This window comes from Nomascus leucogenys, chromosome 7b (assembly GCF_006542625.1).
Source record: "Nomascus leucogenys isolate Asia chromosome 7b, Asia_NLE_v1, whole genome shotgun sequence".
Lineage (NCBI taxonomy): Eukaryota > Metazoa > Chordata > Mammalia > Primates > Hylobatidae > Nomascus > Nomascus leucogenys.
Genome location: NC_044387.1, coordinates 11,640,273 through 11,665,511, shown reverse-complemented (window position 1 = coordinate 11,665,511; position 25,239 = coordinate 11,640,273). Strand labels below are relative to the sequence as shown.

The following is a 25,239-nucleotide window of genomic DNA, read 5'->3' as shown; positions in this document are numbered from 1 at the left end:
GGATTTGTGCCTCACCCAGCTCCTCTCTTGTGGCTGTCTCCACAGCCCTCCCTACTGACTGGGTTCCTGCCTTTATTTTCTCAGTCATGATGAGGAACAGCCCTGGGCCAGGTGCCACAGTCAGTATGAGACGCTCCAGGATCAGGCTAGAGAACCACCCAAACCAGGTCTGGGGAGCTATCTGTGGGAAAGGTCAGGGCCTGTTTTTCTCCTAGAGCTGGCAGCTGCTGGCTGTTCAAGGGACCTACCTCCTTGTCCCTTCCCAGTCACAGGTCCAAGGGGCAAATAGCAAATTCCCATGGAGGAGAATCACTGCACTCCAAGTGGACATGGCCTGTGGGTAAGTGTAACTTTTTCTGCTGCTGTTCAGTGGTACTGAGAGACAGGAAAGCCCCACTGCTCCCGCCCCACCCTTTGTGATGGGGTTATCAATGACAGCTAATAAAGCCACCTCACTTCTTCCTCATGCCAGCCCTTGACCCACAAACACTGGAGGAGACCTGCCTCAGGTCCCATCCCCCACCACAACTGGGCTTTAGCTGAAAGTTGTGGGTGTCTGAACTTTAGGAGTAAGTCTTCGGGGACATTCGTTTGGCCAAGAATTCATTCCCTCATCTGCCTAAGAGCAGCTGCCCTAGGTGATATACAAAGGTCATTCCCTCATCTACCCAAGAGCAACTGCCCTAGGTGATAGGCAAAAGCCACATGAAAGCCACATCCCACAGCTCTTGGGCATCATTTATTTTTTGCATAGGCATAAATTAGGATCTGGAGATAAAAAACTTAAGAACCAATAGTGCAGCATTTGTGACAGGAGAGCGCAAAACAAAGCCTGGCTACCTCGGGATGGAGCAGGGGCGGCCTCACCACCACTGCATCCAGCCTCATGCTCCAGAGTGGATTTGAGGCTCAGCGCTGCAGTGAAGGCCTGCCTGCCTTCTTGCCCCTTCCCCGCAGCCGGACCACCAGACACAGCCGGAACCAGTGCCCCAGGCCCCTCTCCATGGCCAGGAACAAGAGACTGAGTATCACCCAGTGCCCCACAGAACGGGGCTAGGAATCAAGCCCTTAGCTTTTCAGTTAGAAAAACAGACCTTGAAAAATATATACATAATACAGTGGGGCCTGCTGGCTCTAAAAGTCCCCTCCTCCCCCTTCCCTATCCAGGGTAACTTCTGCCAGCCTCTTCCCCCAGCCCCCACCAACTGCCCCACAGAACCAACCAGAAGGGCGACTACCTGAACAAGAGCTGCAAGAGCCCAAGGGGGCAGCCTGAGCAGAGGGCCCCTACATCAGGGCCTGGTTAGATGTGGGGGCCGGTGCAGACAGACCTCCCACCCCGATACCCTGAACGTCCCCACAAGAGCCCAGGAGTTCCATGCTCCCCACTCTTCTTGCTATAACCCCAGATGCTAATGGCCCCAAAGACAGGTCTAGGTCTCCGTACCCCGGGAGAATGTGGAAAGCAAGCTCAGGGGCACTGGCAGGCCCTAGCAGGAATGGGGGGCAGGGTGGGCCCCAACCTAGCATCAGGAGAGAGAAAAGCAACTACTGTCCCCAGCAGAGGGGAAGCCTACAGGGTTGGCCCTGGGCCCCTTAGAAGATCACAGGAGCCAGTCCCCTTTAGGGCACAAGAAGCCCCATGGCCCACTGCTACCCTCCCCGGGACAAATACACGCTTTTGTCGAAGCCCCTCAGGGACTCTGTGGTTCAGGCTTCCCTAGGTGGAGGGCACTAACCTTGTAGAGAGCTGGGCAGCTCTCCATCAGGTGCTTCCTGCTTGGGGAAAGTCCCATCCTGCTCTGGAGCTAAGCACCCTCTTCCCAGAGGGCCTTGCTTCCCTGCCCAGGGGCAGAGGCAGCTCACCTAGCCCAGGCCCTAGCTCGCCCCTCCCACAGCCCTGGCACCTGCTTCATCCATAGGCCTCCCTTCAGCAGCTCCCAGGCACCAGCCCCTGACCCCAGGCAACACCAGTCAGGTCCTACCTCTCCCAACTTCCCAGTCCCCCATGATATGCTACATATATACACACTCCCAGGATGGGAAGCAGATGCCACGGGCATGGAGGGAAGGAAGAAGGGAGCTGCTGGAGCCTGCTAACTGCCTCGAGCCACCTGCTGCTCAGGAGACCCTGCCCGTCCTTCTCATCTGCATGGGGCCACAGGCTCCTCTCTTGTGCTCCTAGAAGTCAGAGCGCCGAGCAAGCGTGTGGAGGAAGCGGCGGGGTGCTGTTCACCCACTCCCAGATGGCTGGCAGCAGGCACCAGAAAGCAGGGCTAGTGGGCGGGCTCCCCATGCACTCTGAAGCGGTAGATGCAGGTGTACTCCGGGTGGCCCCAGTTAGTCAGGATCCGCAGCTCCACCACCTGGTACGTGGCCATCGTAGGGGCCTGGGTAGAGAAGAAAGGGATTAAGAGCATCAGAGACCTGTGAGGCCTCACTGACAGAGAAGGTGGGAAGGGGAGACAGCCTCGCCTAGGGCCAGATGGCTCCCCTGCTCCTTCCCTGGGGCTCTGAAGAGAACCGAGCTTCAAAAGCTCCTATCTTTAGTCTCCTGAGCAGTGTTTCCAACCAGTGGGTTAAGGGGCCACCTGTAGCACACTTCATCTGAAACCGGAATGAATTCATCCACAATCACTTTTTTATTGTGATCAACAGATAGAACCACCTTCATAGAGGGCTTCGTAGATGCTGATGTATGGCACACTTGATTCTTTTTCTCAAGTGCCCATCAGGCCTCTGCCTAGCCACAGTGTTGGGAATGGTGTTAGCAGCATATCTTACCTGGGCAGATGCCACAGGCCTAGCACACTCCTGGCTTGTCCCTTCTCTCTGGCACATCATTCTGTCTTCTACCCTCTTTTTTTTTTTTTTTTTTTTTTTTTTTTTTTTTTTTTTTTGAGACAGGGTCTTGCTCTGTCACCCAGGCTGGAGTACAGTGGTGTGATCACAGTTTACTGCCTCAACCTTCTGGGCTCAAGGGATCCTCCCACCTTAGCCTCCCCAGTAGCTGGGACCACAGGTGCATGTCACCACACCCGGCTAAATTTTTTAACATTTTTTGTAGAGATGGGATCTTGCTGTGTTCACCAGGCTGGTCTTGAACTCCTGGGCTCAAGCAATCCCCTCGCCTTGGCCTCGCAAAGTGCTGGAATTACAGACATGAGCCACCTCGTCTGGCCTCTATACTTTTTCCTAAAGAGAAATCCCGGCCGGGCGGGGTGGCTCACGCCTGTAATCCCAGCACTTTGGGAGGCCGAGGCGGGCGGATCACGAGGTCAGGGGATCGAGACCATCCTGGCTAACACGGTGAAACCCCGTCTCTATTAAAGATACAAAAAATTAGCCGGGCGAGGTGGCGGGCACCTGTAGTCCCAGCTACGCAGGAGGCTGAGGCAGGAGAATGGCGTGAACCCCGGGGAGCGGAGCCTGCAGTGAGCCGAGATGGCGCCACTGCACTCCAGCCTGGGTGAAAGAGCGACACTCCTTCTCAAGAAAAAAAAACAAACAAAAACAAAAAGAGAAATCCCAACCTCTCTCGCGGGCTCGTTACCTCCTCAGAGCTGACGACAACTCAGTTCTTTCTGGCCCCCCCGACAGCCCCACTAGACTGTCCCATAGGTACCTCAGACTCAGCCAGACCTGCTCCCTGCTCCACATCCGCCCCCCTCGCAGTGGCTTCTTCCTCCCACCCCATCCAACCAGACATTCACGACCCTCCCTGCTACGTCTTTGTCCTCACTCCCAACACCCCACTCCCCCACCTATCCTGTTCTGGCTGCTTTCCCGCAACCACTTCCTGACGGGTCTCCCAGGCCCAGGCTCGCCCCCTTCGAGTTATATAGTGATGTTAGTCAAATGGACATAGCTTTGTCACCTGAAGCACAGCACTGCCTCCCCCAGGCCCCTGAGGGCTTATTTCCTGCCTCTCTGTGGCCTCCTCTTCCTGCCACTGTCCCTTGTCCACCTCCCACTATCCCCGCCAACCCAATTCCTCACTCCAGGACTCCCCCGGTGTGGGGCTTAGGCCAATGGTTTGTTCAAATGCAGGCTCCTGGGTCCTGTCAGCCTTAAGGAACCAGACTCTCCTGGGGTGGAGACTGGGAATCTGCATTTCTAACTGACTTAGGAGATTGGATGCCCACTGAAGTTTAAGCCGCATGCACTGCCTGAGGCTCCAGCTGGCCATGATAGAATGCCCGCGCCCTGGCATGTGCTGGCGGCGGCTCCTTGAACGTCTCTGCTGGCCTTCCTTTCCTGGCCACCCAACCCCTCTTGAGTAAAGCCCGCCTCCTGGTGTCCTTTTCCAGGAAGCTTCCCTCATGCTGCCCTTCTGGAAGGTGCTTCCCCTGTGCTGACATCTGCAGGATGCGTGTTACACCCCATTTGGATGTCACATCTTGAGTTGTGGGAAAGGAGAGCAGGGCTTCCCTCTCTGAATCCCATGCCTGGCAGGGTAAGTGCCCAGGGAGCACCTACTGCCTGGATGGGGAGTCTGCGCCGCTTCTGCTAGCACAGCAGCATCCCGTACCTGAAAGTGAAACGTCTGAATAGGCTCGCCGTCCTGATCATAAGTGAACTTGCCAAGGAGCGTCCCCTCCTGCTGCAGGTCTTCGTCAAACCCCTGCAAAGAGAGCGGAGGGAAGTGGGCGGGGCGGGGGGCTGGAGCAGGGAGAACACCCCTCCCCACTCCAATCCCTGCTCCTCCCACCCAGCAGATCAGGCACCAGCGTGGCCTATGACAAGTCACTTCACTCTCTTGTGCCACAGTTTCTGCCTCCAAAGCCTGAGGTAACAGGGACTGAAGTGCTGTCTCTCACCCTGGCTCCTCCTCTTCCAAATCCACTCCCCTCCCTTCCAGTCCAAGGGCCACCCTGACTTGATCCTCAGTAGAGAGGCCCACAGGATCCTCCTGCAGCCCCTCCGGCCCCACCACGGGACAGATACTCACAAAGATGGCGAAGTCCTTGGGGGCACTGGAGATAGTGCTGTTGGGTGACAAGGCCTTGGGCACATGCTCTAAGGTAACGGCCGTGGGGCGGATGCGGGCAGAGAGGCGTACCACGGCGAAGCCCTGTGGCCCCTGGAAGGCCCAGCAGTTGCCTGGGTGCACATCTGGCTGGAGGAGCAGAAAGTCATGTCAGGACAGGGCCCTGAGTCCAGCTCTTGCTGACCCCAGCTCTTGCTGACCCCAGCTCTTGCTGACCCCAGATGGGACCAGCCCCCAGTGTGCTCAGAGCCCCCGCTGCTGTGCTTGCCAGGTGCCCACCTGGAGGATGACTCGGGGTGACTGGGAGTGGTACCACAGGGGGATGCCGAAGAGGCTGAGGAGGGCCGTCTTGGTCTCATAGGTCTCGGAACATCGGGTGCTGATGACGCTGGCCCCTGAGACAGGAGAAGAAGGCAGGGTGGGCTCCCGCATGGGAGGAGGGCCCAGCTCAGGCCATTGGCTGTCTCCTCGCTGAAGGCGGATGGCAGATGCCCCAGGCCTAGCCTTTAACCCTAACGCAGACGCTCAGAGCAGCTTTAAAGGTCAGCCTCTCCCTGGCCCAGGATGGTGCTCGGTACGTCCTGACTTCCCTGAATTGCCACTTGCCTTTGTGATGGGTTCTAGGTTGGGTGATTTCTGCTGATCCTGAGCTTTGCTTGTTTTGCCCCACCACCAACCTGGTAGATGCCAGGGGACTGGCCATTGCAGGGTCCAGGACAAGGCAAAGCGAGGAAAGCAGGGCACGTACCTCCTGACTCCAGGGCGTAGTCTGCCAGCCCGATGCGGTCCTCACTGTAGCGCTGCAGGGCCTGCTTCACGATGTGGTGCACCTGCTGCAATGCAGGCACCAGGAGACGGTTGCAGCAGGGAGCAGACATGTCCCCCGTCACCTTGTGGCCGTGGGCCAAGGACCCATGGGCTGACCCCTTCTAGGCTTGCACTGTGCTGGTGCCCAGGCAGATGTGGGCACACTGCCACCCACCCATGCCGGCCCCACAGCATGCAAAGCCTCCTGCTTGGCACTTCCATCCTGGAACCTGCCAGGGAGCTGGAAGTGTGGGACTGTCCAGGGCTCCCAGGGAGGAGAGCTGTGGGTGGGTGTGTGGAGAGGGGCATGTGGGCCTCACCTCCTCTGTCACTCCAATCACACCTTCTTTCTGCAGCGTCAGGCCCAGGGAGGCCGCGGCTTCCCTGGCCGACTTGCCCTGCATCTCTGCCACATGGGTGAGGATCTTGCTCTCCAGTTCTCGCAGCTGAGCTTGCATCTCCTCTCTCTGAAGGAGCCCCACGCGGCCCCCTCCGCCTCGGGCAAGGAACTGACTGATCCAGGCCGGGAACTGAGATTCCACCTATAGGAACCCAAAAGGGTGTCACCCTGGGGGGCTTGCAGGGACAGCAGGAGCTGCTATGACAGGGCCAGTGCTTAGCTGGATAGCAGGGATAGGGTAGGAGGGAGGCCACTGGAGGAAAGAGTTATGAACACTCCATGGGCACTGACAGAAAAACAGGAAGAACACCTGTCAATGAGAGCCCATATGTGCCAAGGCCAGCGCCACAGTCTCTTGGGCATAACAGAGGCTGCAGGGGCGAGGGGTGCCTGCTTTGCAGGCCCCAGGACACATGGTCTCAAAGGAGGAGGAGAGGGACCAGCAGGGCCCTGGCGGTTCCCACTCACGTCGTCCCGCACGGCCTGGATCTGCTGGGGCAGCAGGTCCACTTCATCCGCCACCGAGCTCTGCTTCAGTGCCAGAGCCGCCAGCTCCTGCTGCAGGCCGGCCAGCTGATCCTCCAGCCGCCTCAGCTCCTTCACAGAGCTCTCCGGGAAGGACTCCTGGGTCATGCTGGTCCCAGAGAGAGAAGAGTAAGCCTCGGATCTCTTTGGTGGGAGGTAAGCCCACACCGAAGAAGAAAGAGGACCCCCTAGTGGGCTCCTGTCATGAGAGCGGGTGCCCAGCATTCATCGTGAACATGAGAAGGGGCAAGGCCTCTCCTGGGGGTTCTGGCTGCAGAACACAGTGCAGGTGCCCAGGAACTGGCCTGCCTGTCCCAAGGAGCTAATTCTGAGCCTGCTTCCTTTCTAAGCCCAGAGTCCAGAATGTACTCTGCCTCAGCCTCTCACATCCTCCACAAGCATGGACATCTGGGCCATGAGAAGGCAGCTACATGAGCCTGTAAGAAAGGACGCTGTGTCTATAAATGAATCCTGGTCCTCTCACAGGGCCTGCCCCCTGCCCTCAGGACCCCCCTGCTAACCTCCATGGCACCTCAAAGACAGGCCCTGGGCAGGGGTCCTGAGCTGGGTTTCAACCCCTCCCCCGACCCTCTGCTTGGCAAGATGATCAGAACTCTCTGCTCTGCGGCTCTGCTCCCCAGTCCTGCCTGGAGAGTGGGTGGGGCTGGGGAGGAGCAGGCCAAGGCCAGCTGGTGGCGCCCAGTACCTTTGCCACTCTGACTTCAGCTGCTGGATGCGAGCCTCGGACTCCTGTGTAGGAAGAAGGGACAAATACAAGAAATACCCAGCTCAGAAATTGGTGTTCCAGAGTAGGATCTACTGTCTGTTAGCATCTTTGCTTAACCACACCCCTGCCCAAGGTCTCTTGACCCCTGCAGCAAAAATCAAACTGGCTTCCTGATCAAAGCCCTCATGAGTCTCGTCCATGTCTGACACACTGAGGTATCCGTTCACCCACACTCAGCACGTGCACACCAGCATGACAGGCCGCTGTGCCCTGGCACACCCCAGGGAGCCCCTGCACAGCTCTCCAACCAAGGGGTCGGGGGTTAAACAGAGACGTCAGAGGAGGGCACGCCCCTCCCCACGCAACACCCAAACAGTCCCTTTGGAAGGGCCGAAGGGTCCGAGGTGAACATGTTGGATGGGGTCAGGACCCGGTCACAGGCCCTCAGTGCCCAAGCCCGCTGACCTGGGAGGCCTGGACGATCTTCTTGAAGAGGTCTTCTGAGTCTTGCTGATGCTCTGCTCTCAGGGTAGACAGTTCTTCCTGTCAGACAGGAGTGAGAGGACAGGTCTGACGGAGTCATGCTTATAGGCACCCTTATGACTAGGAAGTGGTGGAACTGGAATTCAAACAAGGTCTGTTTGCTTCCAAAGCCCTGGCTCTCAGCCTTCAGGCTACATTGCTTCTCTGAACCACGCAAGACTCCCTCTTCAGCTCCACTGCACGTGTCAGGCACCATGCTGGGGCTTTCTACTTGCACAGCTCACTATGGGGGTGGGGGAGACACGATGGCCTCCATCAAAGAGGAGGAAACAGGCTTAGAGAAGGTGAGGAGGCCTGGCGTGGTGGCTTACGCCTGTAATCCCAGGACTTTGGGAGGCCAAGGCGGGCAGATCACTAGAGGTCAGGAGTTCGAGACCAGCCTGGCCAACTTGGTAAAACCCTGTCTCTACTAAAAATACAAAAAAATTAGCTGGATGTGGTGGTGCACGCCTATAATCCAGCTACTCGGGAGGCTGAGGCAAGAGAATCGCTTGAACCTGGGAGGCACAGGTTGTAGTGAGTCGAGATCACGCCACTGCACTCCAGCCTGGGTGACAGAGTGAGATCTTGTCTCAAAAAAAAAAAAAAAGAAAAAAGAAAAAGAAAAAGAGAACGGGAGTAACTGCCAAAAGGCAGAGCTGTCTGATCCCAAATGACACTTGTTCTCTCTCCTGCTGGGCACCTTCATGCTTTCCTATGGGTGTCACCCACCTCCCACCCTGAGGTATTCTGCCTCCTACCTGGATGCGAGCAGCAGTTTCCCTGCGGAAATCCTCCTTCAGGGCAGCTTCACGGCGGCTCACCAGCCCCTCCAGCAGTGCCAGGGTGTCCTCGTGGGTCAGGCCACCACCGACTCCCGGGCCAGGAGCCCCTTGCCGCAGCTCCAGACGTTCCAGCCGCATGGCCTCCTTCTGCCAGTTGGAGGAAAATTCAGCAGCAAGAGCTTCCAGACGCCGCTCCAGAGAGTGTACCCGGGACATAACGCGCTGCTCAGCCTGGCAGGGCGGAGAGAGAGCCACGGAGTGAGGGACCCTTGGATGACAATGCTTCCCAAAGACCACCCTGACACAGCCAACACAGGAAGGGAAAAGATTCCAGAGACGTTCCAGCATAAGGCCACGCAGGGCCAGCTGGAGCTCGTGGGCAGGGGCTGCCGACCTCTGAGCTGGGTGTGCTGGGAGCCGGGGATCACTGGGTGCCAGCCACAGAGGAGGGTCCCTGAGGACACAGTACAGAAGTCTGATCCCAGAGGAGGAAGGAAGGTGGGCTGGGGAGAAGGTCTGAGTGCAGGGACGGTCCAAGGGGAGGACTGACAGCGGCAGGATGGCTGCAGGGGGCCGTGGACCCTGCTGGCCTGAAGCTCACTCCTTCCCCGCCTCCTACAGGGGCAGGGGAGCCAGGGCTGCGAGTTCTGTCTGTGGACTCTCAGTGGCTTTCACTCCTTCCCTAGGTAATTATGGCTAAGAGACAGAATAATTTGAAAATATGTTCTTTTTCCTCTTTAGCTGGATGTCCCACAGAGAAAATGGAATAAATGTCATTTGGACTGAGGGTGGCATTTGATAGTGTGTCATGAATTTGAGAATGTTGTTGGCTTAACAACAAAATCATTGCCAAGAGAAGTGATAAAAACTGTCAAATAAAGGGCAGGGAGCTACTGAGCAGCAGAGGTTCTGAGTTTTAGAAATCCTGGTTTTTAAATAGGCGCTACATTTGCATGACTCAAAAAGCACACAAACGGGTGGGATGTGGTGGCTCACGCCTGTAATCCCAGCACTTTGGGAGGCTGACGCAGGTGGATTATCTGAGGTCAGAAGTTCGAGACCAGCCTGGCCAGTATGGTGAAACCCTGTGTCTACTAAATATACAAAAATTAGCTGGGGATGGTGGCAGGCTCCTGTAATCCCAGCTACTCAGGAGGCTGAGGCAGGAGAATCGCTTGAACCTGGGAGGCGGAGGTTGCAGTGAGCTGAGATCGTGCCATTGCACTTTAGTCTGGGCAACAAGAGCAAGACTCCGTCTCAAAAAAAAAAAAAAAAAGCCCACAAAAACCAGCAAAAAATCCTCTGCCCCAGTTGCCTCACCAACAGCCTCTCCCAGACCAGGAAGCTGTTTTTATTTTAACTTCATGCAAATGTTGCTAATACAAGATATATTCATATTTTTTTACTTACCCTTTTTTACAAAAAAGATGGTTCTGAAATTGAACTGTATTTAATGTCTTTAATGGTGAAAAAAGGAAAAGTCATAGATGTCATTATTTTGTAAAATAATAAGATCATGGTGTGGTACTCACTTTGGCAGCACATATAATAAAATTGGAAAGACCATGGTCTGGAAAGTAATATATACAAAAAGAGATGGTTAAACATGTGATACCGGCTGGGCGTGGTGGCTCACACCTGTAATCCCAGCACTTTGGGAGGCCAAGGCGGGCAGATCATGGGGTCAGGAGATAGAGACCATCCTGGCCAACGTGGTGAAACCCTGTCTCTACTAAAAATACAAAAATTAGCTGGCGTGGTGGTGCGCGCCTGTAGTCCCAGCTACTCGGGACGCCGAGGCAGGAGAATCGCTTGAACCCGGGAGGCGTAGGCTGCAGTGAGCTGAGATCGTGCCACTGCACTCCAGCCTGGGTGACACAGCAAGACTGTCTCAAAAAAAAAAAAAAAAGAAAAAGTGATACTATGCCAGGTGCAGTGACTCATGCCTGTAATCCCAGCCCTTTGGAAAACTGAGGCAGGAGGATTGCTTGAAGCCAGGAGTTCAAGACCAGCCTGGGCAACATAGTAAGACCCTGTCTCTACAAAAATTTTTTTAAAAAATTAGACAGACATAGTGGTGTACACCTGTAGTCCCAGCTACTTGGCAGGCTGATGCAGGAGGATCGCTTGAGCCCAGGAGTTCAAGGTTACAATGAGTTATGATTACACTACTGCACTGCAGCCTGGACAACAGAATGAGACCCTGTCTCAAAAAATTTTTAAATGAATAATAAAAATGTGATACAAAGTTAAATTCAGTGAGGTGCAAGTGCAGGTCAAATAACTATAATTAGAAAATGAAGAGTTTTATTAAAAATAAAGACAGGGTCTCACTGTGTTGCCTAGGCTAGTCTCGAACTCCTGGCCTTAAGTGATCCTCCCACCTTGGCCTCCCAAAGTGCTGAGATTACAGATGTGAGCCATCAGGCTTGGCTTAGAGGTTTAAATTGTCAGTATCAGTGCCTGTGCTCACATTGCTTTCTGGTTACGCTGATTGCAGGCTCCTTGAGGGCACAGCCTGGGCCTGATTCATTTTTAGACTCTGGCAGATTATAAAAATGGCCACCATCCCTCACTCCTCCCTGCAGCCGCACCTCTGCCATGTGACCTTGTGGGTTCTCTTGCTGAGAGGTGAAGTCTAGTTCCCTCTCCTTGAATCTGGTTTTGGCTCTGAGATTTGCTGTAGCCAACAGAATGTGGCGGGAGTGACGGTGTGCTGGTTCTGGATCAAGGCCTCAAAGGTCTGGTTGCCTTGGTTTGCTCTTGAAACCCTGCCTGGGTGCGATGAGAAACAGCTGGGGCTAGCCTGCCAGGTGAGCAAAATGCACATGGAGTACAGCTGTCCTAGGCAAGGGCTTCGACCAGCTGGCCCCCAGCTGACACCCCCCCAGCCAACTGTAGACAGACAGATCCATACAGGCAAGTACGAGCCCAGCCAAGGTTGCTTCTCTTTTCTCAGACCAGAAAGACCACCCAGACAACCCACAGACTCATGACCTAATCAAATATTGTAGTTTTAAGCCACTGCTTTTAGGGGTGGATTATCTGTGGTAAGAGGTAACTGACTGGGATATTATCTTAGTCATAGAAGGTGCTCAGTAAATATTTGTGAAACAGTATTGAAAAGGAACAAAGTAGACAAGATAATTTGTTGGATTCCTTTTCTTTCTGTTTTCTGTGCCTTGTAAGATGGCAACTAACAGTACGCCTCAGCTTTGTGTGTACGGTGTGAGGCAGGCTGAGGGCGCACCCACCACTTTCACTGTCACCTAATTATTGCTAAGCTCTTGGGAGCTACCAGCGTCAGAGACTCACCTGGAAATGTGGCGATGAGTCTCTGGATTCCCAGCCCTCATCCTGCCTCCTGCTGTCCTTCGCTGCCCACCAGGAAACCAAAGCAGGGTGGAATGTCTGCAGCCCATAGGGGTAGAAATACCAAGCGCCTGTGCACAGGGGAGAGGGTGTTACCCCGGCTAGGCCTCCAGCAAGAGGCTCGCGCCAGGGAGGATGGCTGCCTGATCCCTGCCAGTGCTTGTGGCCTGTCCCACTCGTGGAGCTGTGCCCTTCCAGAGGCATCAGAGGGATGCAGGTGCCCCCATTCTCTGAGGTGGCAACTTCCACCTAACAACCTCAGAGCATAGTCATTCTCACACCCCCACGGGAATCCTTCATCTTTCTTAAATGGCAAAACTTGGAGAAAACATTTTGGATGAGTTAGGGATGATCCAGGGTACAGCCCAGAGGACCTGATGGTTCTCAGCCCTGTCTGGACGTCAGAATCACCTGGGGAGCTTTTAGTACAACCAGGTCCGGCCCTGCCCTCCGGAGAGAAAGCTAATTGGCCTGGGGTGGGGCCCCTGCATAGGTGGGTTTGTAAAGCTCCCTGGTGACTGTCATGGGCTGCCATGGCTGAGAGTCACTGCAACAGGAAGCACCAACCCCTCTAAGAGAGGCTGCTCGTGGCCCAGACCCGAGCACCAAGCTGCAGCCACACAGAGACATGTTCATTCTGTTTTCAGGGCCATCTGTTTGATACCTGTTTACTCCTGAGCTCTGGGGCAGGTGGTGGGGGAGTGGGGGAGGGAGGGCTTTCTGTCCTGATAAAGCTCCATTCGCTACTCAAGCACCAGTGGTTGGCAGGTGCAAAAGGAAGCTCATGCCCATGGGGCTTGAAGTCCAGCATGGACATGGCCTTCATGCACACACTCCCTAAGCAGGTCACTGAGCCCCCTCCACGCACATCTCCATGTGATGGGTTCACAGCACTGACTACAGCAACCCCACAAGGCCACGGTGAAGCTCAAATTGAACTGAGATAATGCACGGGAAAGTGCTCTCTGGGTACATTGCTATGCAATTATAAAGAATCACTGACTGGGCCGGGCGCGGTGGCTCACGCCTTTAATCCCAGCACTTTGGGAGGCCGAGGTGGGCGGATCACGAGGTCAGGAGATCGAGACCATCCTGGCTAACATGGTGAAACCCCATCTCTACTAAAGATACAAAAAGAAATTAGCCAGGCGTGGTGGCGGCCACCTGTAGTCCCAGCTACTCGGGAGGCTGAGGCAGGAGAATGGCATGAACCTGGGAGGTGGAGCTTGCAGTGAGTCAAGATCGCACCACTGCACTCCAGCCTGGGCGACAGAGCAAGACTCTGTCACAAAAAAAAAAAAAAAAAAAAAAAAAAGAATCACTGACTGGGTGTGGTGGCTCACACCTGTAATCCCGGCACTTTGGGAGGCCGAGGTGGGTGGATCACTTGAGGTCAGGAGTTCGAGACCAGCCTGGCCAACATGGTGAAACCCCGTCTCTACTAAAAATACAAAAATTAGCCGTGTGTGGTGCTGCGTGCCTATAATCCCAGCTACTCGGTAGGCTGAGGTGGGAGGATCACCTGAGCTCAGAAGGTCAAGGTTGCAGTGAGCTGTGTTCATGCCACTGTACTTCAGCCAGGGTGACAGAGGAAGACTTTGTCTCAAAACAAACAAAAAACCAAGGCAGGCCTGTGCTAGCACCTGGGATGATTCAGGGCAGCTGGTAAGTGACTGGTGTAAAAAAGAGGCACTTATGGCTGGGCACGGTGGCTCATGCCTGTAATCCCAGCACTTTGGGAGGCTGAGGCAGCTGGATCACCTGAGGTCAGGAGTTCGAGACCAGCCTGACAACATGGAGAAACCCCATCTCTAGTAAAAATATAAAATTAGCTGGGCATGTTGGCGCATGCCTGTAATCCCAGCTACTCGGGAGGCTGAGGCAGGAGAATCACTTGAACCTGAGAGGTGGAGGTTGTGGTGAGGTGACATCGCGCCATTGCACTCCAGCCTGGGCAACAAGAGCAAAACTCTGTCTCAAAAAAAAAAAAAAACCACAAACAAAAAAGGCACTTATTTCCCTTTGCTGCTTCATTGTTTTTACTTTAAAGATAGCTCAAGATTTAACTTCATCTTGTAAAAATAACTCCCTCATAGCCGATGTCCCTGTTGGAGTGGAGGGAGGATGACTGCTAATGATAAGGGAAGGGCATCCCGCTCTTCACCCAATGTTGCGGCACTAGGGTGTGCTCCTGCCTAGGGCAGCACAAAAGAGGCTCAGGAGAGGTGGGGAGGACCATGCAGAGACGATCCAGGGTCCAGGGCTCAGGCCCTGCCCAGTCATGGGCTCACCCCACCCAGTCTTGCCCCTTCCCTGCCTGCCAAAGGTCACCACCCTCTAGTGAACACATCTCTGTGCCTCCCTCTGCTCTCCCCACGCAGGCTCACCATACGTCAGGCACGTCAGCAAGAGCAGTGGCAGCAGGAACCAGAGGAAGGTCTTCAGGGACGAGAAGCGCCTGGACCACACGGGAGGGCAGGACAGGGGAGGCGGAGGTGTGAGGGAGCTCCAGGCCTCCACGTTCCACCCAGGGAGTACCCTGAGATGTTTTCCTGGGTGTTGAACTAGAGCTAAGGAGGATAGCTTTGAGCTTCTCACTGTGCCAGGGCCGGCCTGGACAAGTCAGAGCCTTTCCTGCTGGGCAGGTCTTAGAGTGATGGGACAATTTTGACTGAATTTTACTGATGTTATTAAAAATAGTGTGGTCTTTGAAAAACTCGAAAATTTTTATATGGACAGGTCCTCTAAGTATGCAAATATAGAAAAAAAAGTAACTCCTTAAATAATAACAAGGAACCTGTTTTTGGTGACACAAACCCATCCTTGCCCCTTGTTTCAGTGTGGCCAGCTGTCCCCTCTGCCCGGACCTGGATTACGGCCAGAGGGATCCTGACTTCTGGGTTCCGTGTTCTTCTCCCTAAGGGGCACATTTTCAAATCCTGGTTCTGCTGGTTTAGGGACTTGGGGAACAAACCCATAGCATCCTCAGGCAGAGCCTCTTTGTGGCTCTGACCATGAGTGGGGAACTCAGGGGGTTAGATTGTCCCAGGCCCAAGAAGGAAGATGGACTTTCTGGGAAACCCTGCTTCTTGCCTGGAGTCAGTGGGCCTACCCTGCAGGAGGAAAGCCATCATGTGTCTGAGAGCCAGGCACGGCTGGACTAGTGTGGCATTTAGTAGAATGTGTCCAAGAAGAAATAATCTGTGCTCTGGAATCCTGCCTCGAAGGGCTATCGATTCGGGGAGAAAAACCTGACTCTGAGTCCATCCTCTGTCAGGCAGGGGTGGGCTTTGGGGAGGCTACTCCGTGATCGCTAATAAAGGCTCCAGGGAAACTGGGGAAAACCCTCAGAGAATCGACCATTACAGGTTGACACACTTTACCAGTCCCTTCACCCCAGGGCCTTGCGATTTATTGGCAAGGGTGGAGTCTCGCTCACCTGGTTAAAACGAAGACGTCAAGGAGGGAGGCAGCTGTGGTCAGGCGGTACCAGGTGGTGCCAGCCCACCAGTAGAGAAGTCTGAAGAGCTGGCCTGGAAGAATGACCATCAAGCCGAAGCCTCCACATGGTGGCTGGGGGCACCGCTCCTTTGTCCCGTCTGCCGTCCTCCATGCCCCTACCCCACCCCCACCTGCCAGTATGCCTCTGTCCTGCCCTACCGGGACCCAGCTCCTTGGATCCCACCTGCCCACACCCTCTGTCCTGCTCTGCAGCTGCTCCTTCCCCTCCACGCAAGGGGGCCCCCACAGCTCTGGGCTCCCGTGATTATTCTAGAATGACCTTTCCCCAACGGTCCTACGGTCTCTCTGCATGGACAGGATGCCCAACTGCAGAGAGATGGGTAAGAAAGCACTACCACCAAGAATGGAAGTAACAGGGCACGGGTTGCAGCCCACCTGGCGAAGTGGCCACCATCCAGAGTAAGGAGCCCGCCCGGGAGACAGCGCTTCGGAGCCGCGAGCTGGAACTCTGCTGGTCTGCATCCGAGTAGCCTGCGGGGAACGAGGACACTGGCTCAGTCTCTGTCACTTTTGAGCCTCTTCCTTCACTGTCCTCTGACATCACCACAGCCCCACGCAGGCCCAGCGTGCAGTAAGGAATGAAATGGGAGCTCTTTGGCATTCTGTTTCCTCTGATAGCTTCCTGTTTGCATCCCTCTCCTCGCCAGCCACCCCTCAAGCTGCTGTTCAGAACTAGGTGATGGGGTCTGACATGCACACCACTCAGAATGACTGAGCACCCACCATGTGTGGAGCCCCACAGGAAAGTGCTGGAATGGGCCTGAATGCAAGGGTGTTGGTCTTAGGTTGCCACAGACTTGTAGGGTGGGGAGGACAGACAAGTGAAGGGCAGTCACAGCCCAGGCACCAGGGGCCACCGCAGGCCAGGCTGGGGCACACCCAGGGCCGGGCATGGGAGGGGTGGTGTGCCTGCCACATGCTGCCCTCTCTCCAGCTCCCTGGGGCTCCCCGTCCAGCCTTCCTGAGGCCTCCCAGCAGCCTCGGATCTGCTCAGGAGGGAGGAAGCATCGCCTACCCACGTAGTCGTCCTCAGAGGAGTAGCCCGAGGAAGAGCCCAGGAAGTCCTCGGCGGCCTTGCGCCCCACGAGCCCGCTGGCCCTGCTGCTCTCTGAGCCGCCCGTGCCTCTCCTCCTCCGCACCCGCAGGTCCTCGCCTGTGCAGGGAAGAACCAGGGGCTCTTCTGGGCCTCCAAGAGCTTCTGAAAAGTGGGGTCTTGGAGAGAGGTGCTCTGAGGAGGGAATCCTGGGGACTGCAGGGGACACTGCGAGGAGTATCTTGCGGGAGGTGGAGGAAGCAAAGCCCTGGGAGGGAGGGTTCCACACTCACCCCAGTTGGCGTCACCATGCAGTTCCTCCAGGGAGCTCCTGGGTGGGAACCCAGTGCCGATGTAGGACTCGCGGACCAGCGACTCACTGTAGTAGGAGGTGTGTGCATCAGAGGACGGGCCCAGCTGTGGCGCTGGGGACAGGCGCTTCATGTTGCTGGATTTCCTCTTCAAGGTCCTGTGGGACAACCGTGAGGGCAGAGGCAGGGAACAGGGAGATGAGCCCAGCCAGGAGCATGAAGGAAAGCCACAGCCTGCGGCCCTGCCTAGTGCAGGGTGTGGGTTCCCTTGTTGCTAGGCAACTCGCAGCTGCCATTCCCCTGACTCTTCCAATGCTGGCGCTTCCTCTCCTGTTATCTCTGAATCTCACCAGCAGATGGGCAAGATAGGCAGCGGCAGCTAGGGATGGAGCCAGATTCAAACTTTACAACCCACTGAAACCAGACAGACCTGACCTGGCCTCGGAGCTAGCCAAAGCCTCAGGGCCTGTCCTCTGGGCCCCATGTCTGTGAGCGGGGCAGGACAACCAGGCAGCTGCCGCCACAGCCCATTTCCCAGTGGCCTGAGGACTGCGCCTGTCCTCAGCCGTGTCGCTGGCCAGCTGCTGAGGCCGGACAGGTGGTGAGACATGCGGGCGTGGGGCCAGGAAGGTTGGTAAGGCTGACACGCCCATCCAGAGCAGGGGGGTTCCTGTGAGCCCAGCCTGCAGTTTTGGGGTTTCCGGCCTGGCTTATGCTTGAAGCTGCCTCTCTCCACTTCCTGTTTTCTTTCTTTCCTTTTTTTTTTTTTGAGATTGAGATGGAGTTTCACTCTTGTCGCCCAGGCTGGAGTGCAATGCCATGATCTCGGCTCACTGCAACCTCTGCCTCCCAGGTTCAAGTGATTCTCCTGCCTCAGCCTCCTGAGTAGCTGGGATTACAACTGCCCGCCACCATACCTGGCTAATTTTTGTATTTTTAGTAGAGACGGGGTTTCACTTTGTTGGTCAGGCTCAGGTGATCCATCCCCCTTGGCCTCCCAAAGAGCTGGCATTACAGGCGTGAGCCACTGCGCCCGGCCTACCACTTCTGTTTTCTAAGCATGAGGGCAGCAGCCCCGGCTCATAGTCAGGGGGAGAAGAATGGGTGCTGTGTGCTCATATACATGGAGCAAGGCAGGACCCCCTTGACCGGACGGGGGCCCACATCCTTCGATCTCTGCCCAAGGTTGCAACAAGAAGGCAGGGGGACGGCTGGACCACAGGGCATGCGGGCAGTAATCAAAAGCATGTGCGGTCGTCAGGGGCTGTGGCACTCCCTTGGGTCCCTACCTGAGAGGACTATCTTTAAACAGGGTGCTCTGGCTCCCGGCCACCGAGCTCCCTCCGCTGCTGCTGCTGCCATCATCGTCACCCTGGGAGTAGCGCGTGAGGCGCTGGCTTCTTCGGGACATGATGAGGTGGGATGTAGACTCTTCCCCTGAAGAGAATCTAAGGAGAGAGAGGAGGAGGAGGACTGGATGTGAGGCCTGGGGCTGTCCCCAGCTCCTCTCTGGAGGAGGTGGGACGGAGGCATCGCCTCACAGCCGAGAACAGACCACTCCCCGGCCCCTGGCGTTCAGTCTAAACAGCCCTGATGGGGGTCAAGGCAGGGATCTGTGAAGCGCCCCTGCACTGCGCAGCGGCTGGAGTCATGCCCGACCTGGGGCTTACTTCGTGACTCTAGAGCCTCTTCCAGGGCGCTTTCCACAGGCTTCCCAATTCTCAGTTTCCTTGTCTTTATCCTTCATGGTGCTGAGCTCCGCATAAGCCAGAATTGGGTCTTCCTCAACCTCTGACAAGTAGCAGAGACTCTGGTGCTTCTGGTCACTGCCTGCACGCCCGGTGGTCCAGCCGCCCCACCTGCCTTCTCCCTAGAGACTTCTCCCAGTCTCGCTCTAGCTGTGTCCCTTTGCTGACATGTGCTCGTTAGTCGAGGGCCCCAACGAACCTTGATGGAAAACCTTCAAACCTTCCCCATGTAGATCCCACCTAGGTTCTTTTTTTTTTTTTTTTTTTTTTTTGAGATGGAGTCTCGCTCTGCCGCCCAGGCTGAAGTGCAGTGGTGCAATCTTCGCTCACTGCAACCTCTACCTCCCAGGTTCAAGCGATTCTCCTGCCTCAGCCTCCCAAGTAGCTGGGATTACAGGCGTGTGCCACTGTGACCGGCTAATTTTTGTATTTTTAATAGAGATGGGGTTTCGCCATGCTGGCCAGGCTGGTCTCCAACTCCTGACCTCAGATGATCTGCCCACCTCGGCTTCCCAAAGTGCTGGGATTACAGGCATGAGCCACCACGCTCAGCCAAAAGGATTTTTCTTTTCTTTTCTTTTCTTTTTTTTTTTAATAATAGAGACAGGGTTTCACCAAGTTGGCCAGGCTCCCACCTGCGTCCTGATGGCGCTTGCACTCTCTGTCCCAACGGCGCACACTGTGCTGCCACATCTTGGTAAGATGATGATAAAATGGTAAGTGTCTGCTGGGACTGGGCTCCTTGTATACCCCATTTATGATTATTAGATGCAAGGTAGTTATCATTACTCCCATCTACAAGGGAATAACCTGGACACCGAGGCAATGGGCAACTTGCCCACAGTCCCCAGCCTGTAAGTGACAAAGCCAGGGTTTGGGCTCAGCTCTGACAGGCTGTAGGGCCTGGGTCTTTCTACTCAGCCTTAAAGTTTTCCAGTTGTTTCAGGAATGTATTGAAGATTCTAGTTGTGTGTCCTCAACTAGAATCTTTTTTAGCCCCACACATGCACAAAACAAGGCTGTATACAAACTTGTTACACAACAAATATTTGTTAGCAAACTAACAAAATAGGGAGGAGAAGGGCAGCATGAATTACAGTCAGTCCCAGTCACCATGTGGGGCAGAAATCAAGGCTCTGGAACTGGTAATGAGAACAAAGGAAGCCAAAGTGCAAAGATCTGGCAAAAGGTAGCACTCTGTGACATGAGGAAGATTAATGAATCGCTCAGGTCCAGACACCTGAATTCAAAGTCCCCGACTGCCAACATGGGGAGTCTCAACGTTAGTGCCTCTGCTGGCCCATACGACAAAGTCACTTGAGAATTCCTAGCACTTGCTTGTGACTTTTGATCACTTCTAATATTCCTGGTTGATACTTAAATGACCAGTTCTCTGGGTTGTGTGGTGGGTATAGAAGTACACTTCCCAACCCAGGCTGCAGAAACCCGAAGGTCTGGTTAGTCCAGCTAGAAAGTCCTCCTCTGAAAAACAAACAGCCTCATGTCCTGGCCTTCTTGGCGTCTTCCCAGGTCAGATGCCCATCTGGCATCCCCCTCTACTTTTAGCTGGTGTTGGAAAAGGGACCGATTGGTAGTAGGAAAAGCAGGAAGTTGGCCTGGGTCCTTGTCTCTATTCCTGTCCTTATAAGGTAATCTCCCCTCCCCCCTCCCTGCCCCGCCCGTGCGGTCCCTACCTGAAGGCTCCAGCTGCCCACACAGGGACTCCTCTTAGCCCCTGTCCTGCTGAAGGAGGTGACGCCTTTGCCCAGGGCAGAAACGAGGCAACATGTTTATACCATACCCAAGCTTCCGCTGGGAGGAACTAAATATTCTGATGGAGGTTGAGGGGGGAGTGCTGAAAACTGTCAGCACCCGCCTCCGCCCTCCCAGAACTCCCAGAGATGCCTCTTAGTCTTTCCTGCGGCATCCTGGCATCACAAAAGAGTTTACCATTGAGTCTGGCTTTCATAAGATGAAAAAGGTCGAGGCTCCATTCTCCAAAACAAGAAGTGAGCCTCTAGGAGCTGAAATCTACTACTGCGAATCGTAATAGACACCACCCCCGCCCCACCTCCTCCCCAACAATCAGTTAGGAAACGCTCACCTAAAGCATCCTTCCCCACTTCTCAGCTGGGCGACATCCTTCCTCAATTCCGCCCTTCCCCATCACAAACATCTCCATCCATCTTCAGACTTAACCCAGATCTGGGGCATCTTCCTCGTGACATTTCTACTCCCTGGGCACAGCCAGGCCACACGCCCTTGTGGGACCTGCCAAACGCCCGGTGCTAACTCCTTCTGCCCTCATTCCCACAGGCCAAACCTGCAGAAATTGTCACCAAAGGCGCGCCTTCCTGGCTCTCTAAGTCACACCGCGCCCCCCATTGCTTTGTTTTGTTTTGTTTTAGAACTGAACAAAACGGGCCTTCCTCTGAGGCCCTGAGTTCTGACAGGCAGAGGCTGGGAACTGCCTGTCCCTGGAAACAGCCTGTCTGGCACAAAACCCGTAGGCGCTGCCCGGGGCCGGGTTGGGGCAGCCGGCCTTTGCCCTCCTCCTCCCGGGAGGCTGCCAGGGAAGTCCCGCCCGCAGACACCGCCCTCCCAGCTGACCAGTGGCGCGGCCGGCGGGGCGGAGGCCGGGAGGTGAGTCAGGGCGCCGGCCGCGGACCCGGGTGGGGGCTGGAGCCGGCCCAGCGCGGCCCGGAGAGGAGGAAGCAGGCCTGGCGGCGCGGCCCCGCCCGAGTGGCCCGACGGTGACCCGGGGTCAAGCCGGGCCGCGGCCCCCCAACCTTCTCCTGAGCTCGCCCGCACTCACCTGCTGCCGCGGCGGCTTCTAGCCCGGCTGGGGGCGTCCGAGGCCCGCCCGCCGCCGGGGCGCGCCCCTTTTCCGCGTGGGGATCCCGCGGGCGGCGCTCCGCGCAGGGCGAGACGGCGGCCAGGCCTGGGGCGCGCGGGCACGCGAAGAGCGGCGGCGCGGGACTAGGCGGGCGGGCGGACAATGCGGCCGGCGGAGGCCCGCGCTGCGCGAGTGGGGCCGGGCGGCGCGCGTGTGGCCGACTCTGTATGTGTGCGCCTGTCAGTCAACGCTGACAGGCCGCAGCCCATTGGCCAGGCCTCGCAGGCCGTCACCGCCCACCGCCGCCACCCATTGGCCGGTTTGAACACAAAGCCCCGGCTCGCCCCGCCCTCGCGTGGGCCCCGCTGCCCTGCGCGCTCAGCCTAGGAGTCCGCGCGTGGGAGGCGCTGGGCGGGCGGGGACCCCGAGCTGCGGGAGGACGCGACGGGAGCCTGTGCTGGGGCTCGGGCTCAGTAGGGCACTGGACTCCCGATCTGGCGGCTCAGAACACCTGAGACAGCTCCGAGCGCCCCCACGCGCGCCCGCAGGCTGGTTCACCGGGCCGGCGTCCGAGGGGAGGGTGGGAGCCCTGGGAGCGGCAGCGCGCGGGTGGCCCCTGGTGCGCTCTCGGTGAGGCTGTCGAGGGCTTGCTCAGCCCCCGGCACCAGTGCCATTGTCCTCTTAGCCAGCCATTTCTACACCCATTTTACAGACAAGGAAACAGGTTGCTAATTTGGGGATTCCAGACATGCTGGGAGGCCCTGCCTCTTCCCAAGCTTTACCCAGAGCACCCAAGTTTCACGACAGCTCTTCTGTTTTTTTGTTTGTTTTCAACAGATTTTCTATTTTATTTAAATAGAGACGAGATCTCACTATGTTTGCCTAGGCTGGTCACGAACTCCTGAGCTCCAGTGATCCTCCCGCCTCGGCTTCCCAAAGTACTAGGATAACAGGTATAAGCCACCGCGCCCGGCCAGCTCTTCTGTGTTAAGGACGGTGCTTGCTGCCCTTGAGCTGTGGGAAGGCAGGGCTGGCCACTCATTCTTCTACCTTACTCAAACTTGGAAGGAGTGCTCAGCATTTGAGTAAAATGCCGCCTGACTCCAGAGGTCCTGTTCCTTGGCTCCCCATCCACCAACTGTACAGATAGAGCAGGTGCACAGCTTGGGATGAATCACTTTCTGTGCCAGCCCTTCTAAGGGCAGATGAACAGTCGTTATTTTACTTTTAAAGTACCAAGAGGAAACAAGACAAGAATGACAAAATCACCGAGGCAGGAACAGGAAGGCTCTGGGGTCGGGGGATTGAGGAAAGGCAAAACCCTCATGCTAAAGTGGTTTCAGCTCAACTCCAGACAAAAACAGTCCCCTTTCCTGGGCCTCCATTGCCTGCTCTGGAAAGAGAAGAGTCTCCTGCTCTTCCACCCTCCTGGAGACCACGGTGCTGGCCATTATCACTCCTAGGTTTAGACTGCAAGCTCTTTGAGGACATGGACAAGCTCTCCGGAGCCTGGTACCGAGCTTGGCTCTGGTCTGAGTGTCTGCTGAATGGAGCAATGAAAGGAGAATTCAAATCAGACGTAAGGGGCAGGATCCAGGTAAGGGAAGGACCTCTCTGACTCCTCATCTCTGGGATGCTTAACCCAGAATTCTGTCCTAACCACTTCTATGGAGTTTCCACATCCTACCGCCCCCATTGCACAGCCTGCTTCCCCCTCTCTGAGGGTCCTAGCAGACAGGGGGGTCTGGCCTTGCCGGGGTCGTGGGGGAGTCCAGGTCCCCTCCCAGGATGTGCTGAGTGGATGTGTGAGGCTCTTGCCCACAGGCTGACTGAAGGCAGGCCCCTCTTAAACTCTGCATCCTCTGGGGGCTGGGAGCAGGCAGAATAATGGTTGCTACAGGAATTCGGTACTAATGCTTGGAAACTGTGACTGTTACCTACATGCAAAGACTTTGCAGATGTGACTAAAGATTTTGAAATGAGATTATCCTAGATTATCAGGGTGGGCCCTAAGTGTAACACAAGTATCCCTTTAAGAGAAAGATAGGGGCTGGGCACTGTGGCACAGGCCTGTAATCCCAGCACTTTGGGAGGCTGAGGCAGGTGGATCGCTTGAGCTCAGGAGTTTAAGACCAGCCTGGCCAAATTAGTGAGACCCCTCCGCATCTCTAGAAAAGAAAAACAAAAAAAGAAAATAATTAGCTGGGCATGGTGGTGTGTGCCTGTAGTCCCAGCTACTCAGGAGGCTGATGTGGGAGGATAGCTTGAGCCTGGGAAGTCAAGGCCACAATGAGCCAAGATCAAGCCACCACACTCCAGCCTGGGTGACAGAGCAAGACTCTGTTTCAAAACAAACAAAAAACCAAAGAGAGGCAGAGAAGACGAGGAAAGGGCAATGTGACCATGGAGGTAGAGAATGGAGTGATGAAGCCACAAGCCAAGGAATCAGAATAATCATAACTGTCCTGTGTGCCACACCGATGAGCTCTGTGGCCTTGGACAAGTCAATGGGGTTCTCTGGTCTCGTTTCCTCTTGCGTGAGGGTCACGTGAGCAAAGGACTTCTGAACTACTTCATCCCAAAGGGGTTTTGTCATCATGATCTTTGCGGGGAGACGGGAGGAGGCTGGGCACTTGGTTTGTCCTGGACCCATCATCTGTCAGGTGGGCTTCTCTGTGCTGCCAGAGAGCAGGGCCTCCCCTCTAACACCCCACGTGATGGTGGAATGTGCTGTGTGCCTGTCTGCCTCCCCCATGGACACTGGACAGTGACAGGTCGTGGTGGGTGCTCAGCGTCCTATGAACACAAGAGTGAAGGAAGAGCCTCCAGTCACCTGCCTGCAACCCAGGCCACCTCCACGTCTCCCTCCCTGCTGTCAGCATCAGTCAGCAGCCAGGGTGTTGGCGTCTGTCATTTAACCATCACAGGCAGGCCTTGGCGGGGGCGGGGGACTTTCATGTCAGGCATTCTGGCTGCAGGAACACGCTTGGCAGCTGTCAGAGGGCGGTAACCTCAGGGCAGCTTGGCGACCGACCCTCCCTCCAACTCCCGGGAGCTGTTTCTCTGCACCCTTGGGGATCTGATGTGGGCTCCCTATTCCACCCCACCCAGTCTGGTGACAAAGGCTTTGTATTTACAGAATCTTTCATCCTGAGAGCTCAAAGAGCTCCGTCACCAGGTGACAACCTCAGTTAAGCTCATTTTATGGAAGAAGCCTACTCCGAGGAGTACAGGCGTGGGATCCAGGTTACAAAGTGGGTCAGCTAGGGTGCCAGGAACACAACGTGGGTCCCTGACTGAGAGGGACAGTCTTAGGCATGCAGAGATTTGGCCAGACTCTTGTGGGTGACTGCACCTTTGTCATGTCTGTCTCCCACACCTATTACAGTACCTGGCTCCTAATAAACGCTCAATAAACGTTCATCGAGCGACTGCCTGACCGCAGCTTCCCAATCTTAAATCACCCGTTCCCCGGTGTGGTTGCAGACACAGATCTCCTGCAGGCCTCACCTGCACTCCTAGGGCCTCACCCCAAGGCCTCTCCTACTCCTGCACCCTTACTCAGGCTGTGCCTCAGCCTGGAATGCCTTTCCTTGCTTCTCTGCCTGATGACATTCTAATCTTTCGGCCAGGTGCAGTGATGAATGCCTGGAATCCCAGC

General features: G+C 55.8%; 1 protein-coding gene across 3 annotated transcripts; it reads right to left on the bottom strand.

The window, feature by feature from the left end:
* Positions 1–717: 717 nt before the first annotated feature.
* Positions 718–21,810, bottom strand: SUN2 (Sad1 and UNC84 domain containing 2). 3 transcript variants are annotated; one of them, XM_030815536.1, is made up of 18 exons: positions 21,558–21,810; positions 18,284–18,442; positions 16,977–17,152; positions 16,666–16,803; positions 16,026–16,121; positions 15,568–15,661; positions 14,516–14,586; positions 12,072–12,199; positions 8,733–8,987; positions 7,915–7,992; positions 7,429–7,472; positions 6,666–6,831; positions 6,118–6,339; positions 5,739–5,823; positions 5,270–5,385; positions 4,952–5,119; positions 4,532–4,624; positions 718–2,390 (listed from the first exon to the last, which is right to left on the bottom strand). In XM_030815536.1, exons 2-18 carry the CDS (start codon positions 18,403–18,405, stop codon positions 2,277–2,279), a joined length of 2,166 nt encoding a protein of 721 aa, XP_030671396.1. In that variant the 5' UTR covers positions 18,406–18,442; positions 21,558–21,810; the 3' UTR covers positions 718–2,276. The 3 variants fall into 3 exon arrangements, with proteins under 3 accessions (XP_030671396.1, XP_030671397.1, XP_030671395.1); XM_030815537.1 differs by lacking the exon at positions 21,558–21,810 and adding an exon at positions 20,847–21,171; XM_030815535.1 differs by lacking the exon at positions 21,558–21,810 and adding an exon at positions 20,437–20,608.
* Between the last annotated feature and the right edge of the window lie 3,429 nt (positions 21,811–25,239).

What these genes read in the sequence shown, in the direction of transcription:
- SUN2 (XM_030815536.1), bottom strand. Translation starts at nt 18,405, where the DNA reads ATGTCCCGAAGAAGCCAGCGCCTCACGCGCTACTCCCAGGGTGACGAT. An exon ending in CTCTGAGGACGACTACGTGG is followed by an intron (nt 16,122 to 16,665) that starts GTAGGCGATGCT and finishes CGTTCCCCGCAG; the next exon opens with GCTACTCGGATGCAGACCAG. An exon ending in CTACGCCCTGGAGTCAGGAG is followed by an intron (nt 5,386 to 5,738) that starts GTACGTGCCCTG and finishes CTCCTGTCTCAG; the next exon opens with GGGCCAGCGTCATCAGCACC.